Raw genomic sequence first — 4,254 nt, 5'->3', positions numbered from 1 at the left:
GAGGCGAAAAGGACAAGAGGGGAGGCGAAAAGGACAAGAGGGGAGGCGAAAAGGACAAGAGGGGAGGCGAAAAGGACAAGAGGGGAGGCGAAAAGGACAAGAGGGGAGGCGAAAAGACAAGAGGGGAGGCGAAAAGGCAAAAGGAAAAACACAGGGAAAAAAAAAAGAAGAGGAATGAAGAAGAATTACTGTACTTGGGACTATGCACAAGAAAGAAAGATTTAACAATAGACAATGAACTGAGATGTAAGAGGAAGATGAAGAATGAAGTGCAAAACTCATGCACCCGAGACCATGAATAAGAAAAAGGCAAGACAAAAAACACTTGCTGTACTTGGAACCATGCATACAGGGTCAGAAGGAAGAGTTGCTGCTCTTGAGACCTTGAGTAAACCACAATTTATCTAAACTGGTGCAGACAGAATCTGGAGCAGCTGTGCATGGCAACCAATCAGCTTCTATCTTTCATTTTCAAAGCTTAACTGAACAAACTAAAACTTTAGAGAAGCTGATGGTTGCCATGGGCAACTGCTCCAGATTCTTTCTGCTCCAATTTGGATAAATTCCCCTCAATGTGAAAAAGAAGGTTGGCCCTGTAGGGGTCAATTTACACCATCTATAAATGAATTAGAAAAACACCACCAAAATAGGATTTTGAAAAGGGACTGTGGGAACGCACAAAAACAACAGATATGTACTCATGTGCATGGGGGAGATTGTGTAATGTAGTTGTAATATGAATAACGCAATACAAATTAAGGGACATTTTTCCATTTGGTTTCTTTTCAAAGACCTTTTTATTGAGGTCCATGCTCTCCATCTTTGATTTCAACAACTTCATTTTGATTCTAGTGATTGAATTATCTATTATTTGATCGGCAGATGGAGAAGCCTCAATATCATCATCATCATCATCATCTTCAGCATACAAGTTATTGGCTGAACCGCCACTACAGAGAAGACAGAAACAGATTACTTTACATAACACAAGTATAGCCTCTCAGATATGATTATACATCAACCTTCCCAATTATTTCACCCTGCATTCAAAATGTATTCCAGAACCGCAAGGAATAAATAGAGAATTATCATGTTATACATATTATAGTCTGTGTAGTTGTATTTAACTTGTATGTGGCTTGGTGGGAGATAGACCATGGACTATTTATTTGCTATATGTATATAATAGCAATAATTTAAATCATAGTGGAAATATCGCTCTGTACTAATTTGTGGATCTAAATAAATTAGGATTGTGATATTAGCATTTTTATATGTATATAAAAGGTCTCACCAAAAACATTTATGGTCACGAAAGACCATGACCAAAAGAGAAGGGAGTCACTATGATGACCAAACTCAAACACAGAATTTATTGCATAGAAATGATTTTTTTTGTAACCCTTCACCGCATCAAAAAACTGACAATGTTGTCATGCTGGCACACTTTCGCACAGCACTAACGCACCACTCTGTATAGGTTCTGAAAGTAATTGCGAATTAGCAAGCTCTGGCGTGCCATAATCAGTGTACAAAAAAAACAGAGTTATTCCTTACTGCTGGAACTTCAATGGACAGACGTTTCTGCAAACAGAATTGACTGTCAGAAGTGAAAGTAACGATAATTGTTGCAATTTGTGAATAGTATCACTTGACGTATAAACAATCCGCCACGTCATTGCAGTTTGGTCATACCGTAGTTTCAGAACATAGCAGAATATTGTACTTTCATTTCACTCCTCAGTCTAAAAGGAGAACTATGGGGGTAAGTGTATTCCCCCATAGTTCTAAGGGTCACGGGAGCACATAAACTAGCGTCCTCCCGTGACCCAAAGCTCAGTATGTCGCGAGCTACAGCTTGCGGTATACTGAGAGCGCCGCAGCCGGGACAGATCCTGACATTGTCGAGATCCACCCAGCAGTGCGAGTGACAGCTGGCTCTGCCTATCTAGAGGCAGAGCCAGCTGTACCCGCCCCCATCCGTTCCGCCAGTCAGCGCTGGAGGATCAGGAGCGGGAAGAATCCCTGCACGGAGCCATGAGTGACAGTCACGGCTCTCTGCAGGGAGATGATCGAGAAGTGAGCGAGTGACGGCATGCGTCCCCTCACTTCCCGATCTATTGAGCCGACATATGACAGTTTCATTGTCACACGTCGGCTCGAACTATGAGGTTGAGTGAAAATCACTCACCTCATAGTTCTCCTTTAATTAATCTGAACATACTACACAGAATCGCAATCCCTCGTGTTATTTAACCCTTCTGTATCCTGCTGTGAAGTGCTGAAAATGCCAATTTTCTGGCTACAGCTGTATACAATTATGTTCCATAAGTATGCACGCAATATCTTATCACAGGACTTTGCCTGGTGTACTCACACTTACTTCGGGTGTATAGTGAAATCTTTTCAGAGCTCTTCATTCCACTGGCCGGCAATACAGTTATTTCACAATAAAGTCATGGCTCTTTCTGTAGTAGGACCAGTCGTCATTTCCAGGTTGGACTCATATCGCATAAGATTACCAGCCAGGAGTCCTTCAAGCGATCAACACGATCTTAGCCTGGAGCAGGTGAACCCCACAGACATGGACAGACATACGTCTGTCCATTGATGTTCTATTAGTAAGGAATAACCATGTTGTTTTCCTTTGTATACTGATTATGACACGCCAGGACTTGCCAATTAGCAATTACTGGCTGTGCCATGCACGTGCAAGTTACTTTGACACATGACACCTTCCTAAAAACATTGTTACTGACCAAGTACACCCCTTGCTGTCATTACCGGATAGCAGTGGCCTCTTTCAGCAGGACAATGCGCCCTGCCACACTGCAAAAATGGTTCAAGAATGGTTTAAGGAACACAATGAGTATGAAGTGTTGACTTGGCCTCCAAATTCTCAGGATCTCAATTAAATCAAACATCTGTCGGATGTCCTGGAGCAACAAGTCCCGCCCAGCAGGCCCAACCTCATAACTTACAGGACTTAAAGGATCTGCTGCTTATAGCTTGGTGTCAGATACCACAGCATACCTTTAGTTTAGTGGAGTCCATGACTTGATGGGTCAGGGCTGTTTTGGCAGCAAAAGGGGGACCTACTCAATATTAGGGGGGTGGTCATAATGTTATGGCTGACCAGTGTATACCGATTCTACACCCAGCTATGCAATATTACACAGTGATTGTGCCCTCCTGCTTCTTTTCAGAATATAAGTTTATGAGTCAGCTGACTCATTAAAACACAATGTACTTCCCCTAGTATGTGTGTGTATGTATGTATGTCTGTGAGGTAAGGACCTTAGACGATAGTAACTTATCGGCACTATATAAAAAAAATCCTGTTATAAGGGATCGATATCCACAGGAAACGCCACTTATGTCATCAAGTCACATTTTCATAAGACCAATATGACCACATGACCCTTCATATTTAGGTTTTGGGGAACAAAATGGTTTACCGTAGATATTCTGATAACGGAGTTAAAGTGACATTCCTTTTGTCCACCACACGAAAGAAATTCATCTGATCTCCATCACGGTATACAAGAAATGTAACCTGCTTATTTGAGGAGAGCTTTTCCTGCATTTCATCTTGTACAGGATCCACTAATTCAGCAAGCTCTCTGATCGGGTCTTCCAGAGGGACTGGATACAGCAAAGCAACACATGTCAAAGCAACAAAGACAAAAAAAAGAAAATGTTAGCCCTAAGTATTGAGAGTACAGAAGGGGTTAAGTGACAGGGTCTGCCTAGCAGTTAAGGAGAGGCAACAGGTTTAGGACAGAACATATACTGGGGGAATTATTTTAGGTTTACATCTTTTCAAGACCAAAACCCCTGTCCTGAATCCCAGTGCGGATAACGAACATAAATCCAACATCAAAGTCCAACTGAACTATTCAGAAAGCTCATACTTGTGGCTGATTGGAGAGCTTTGACAGGGATAAAGTGTCCTGATCTGCAGATTGCCGACAAGGAAAATGCTTTTTGCTCTGGCTGTTTCGCAAAGAATACCAAAGTGAAAAGGGCCCATTCCCAACAGATGCATTGAGGCTGCGGCATTTTTTTTCCGGTGCAGCCCCAATGCAAGACAAGGCAATTTGTCACAGTTCATACTACCGCGTGGTGGTGGTGTGCACTGAAAAAAAGTACTGAGCATGCAGTACTTTTTCCGGCGCAGCGGGATGCGAAGCGGTACAACTGCCTTGCACCATGCCGTGCCCAGAGAACCTAGTGAAATGTCCTCTACATTAT

The 4,254-nt window shown here is 42.4% G+C and overlaps 1 protein-coding gene across 2 annotated transcripts in view; it reads right to left on the bottom strand.

Annotated features, from left to right (window-relative positions):
• Positions 1–4,254, bottom strand: part of ZFAND4 (zinc finger AN1-type containing 4) — a 36,623-nt gene that overhangs the window by 9,683 nt on the left and 22,686 nt on the right. For both annotated transcript variants that reach the window (XM_018570257.1, XM_018570255.1), the window contains exons 5-6: positions 3,459–3,645; positions 794–950 (exon numbers count right to left, since the gene is read on the bottom strand). In XM_018570257.1, the coding sequence (XP_018425759.1) occupies positions 794–950; positions 3,459–3,645 (344 nt within the window). The remainder of the gene's footprint in view (positions 1–793; positions 951–3,458; positions 3,646–4,254) is intronic.

Source organism: Nanorana parkeri, unplaced genomic scaffold, assembly GCF_000935625.1.
Source record: "Nanorana parkeri isolate BGI_ZX_2015 unplaced genomic scaffold, ASM93562v1 scaffold1488, whole genome shotgun sequence".
Classification (NCBI taxonomy): domain Eukaryota; kingdom Metazoa; phylum Chordata; class Amphibia; order Anura; family Dicroglossidae; genus Nanorana; species Nanorana parkeri.
This window is presented reverse-complemented; position numbering and strand designations above follow the sequence as displayed.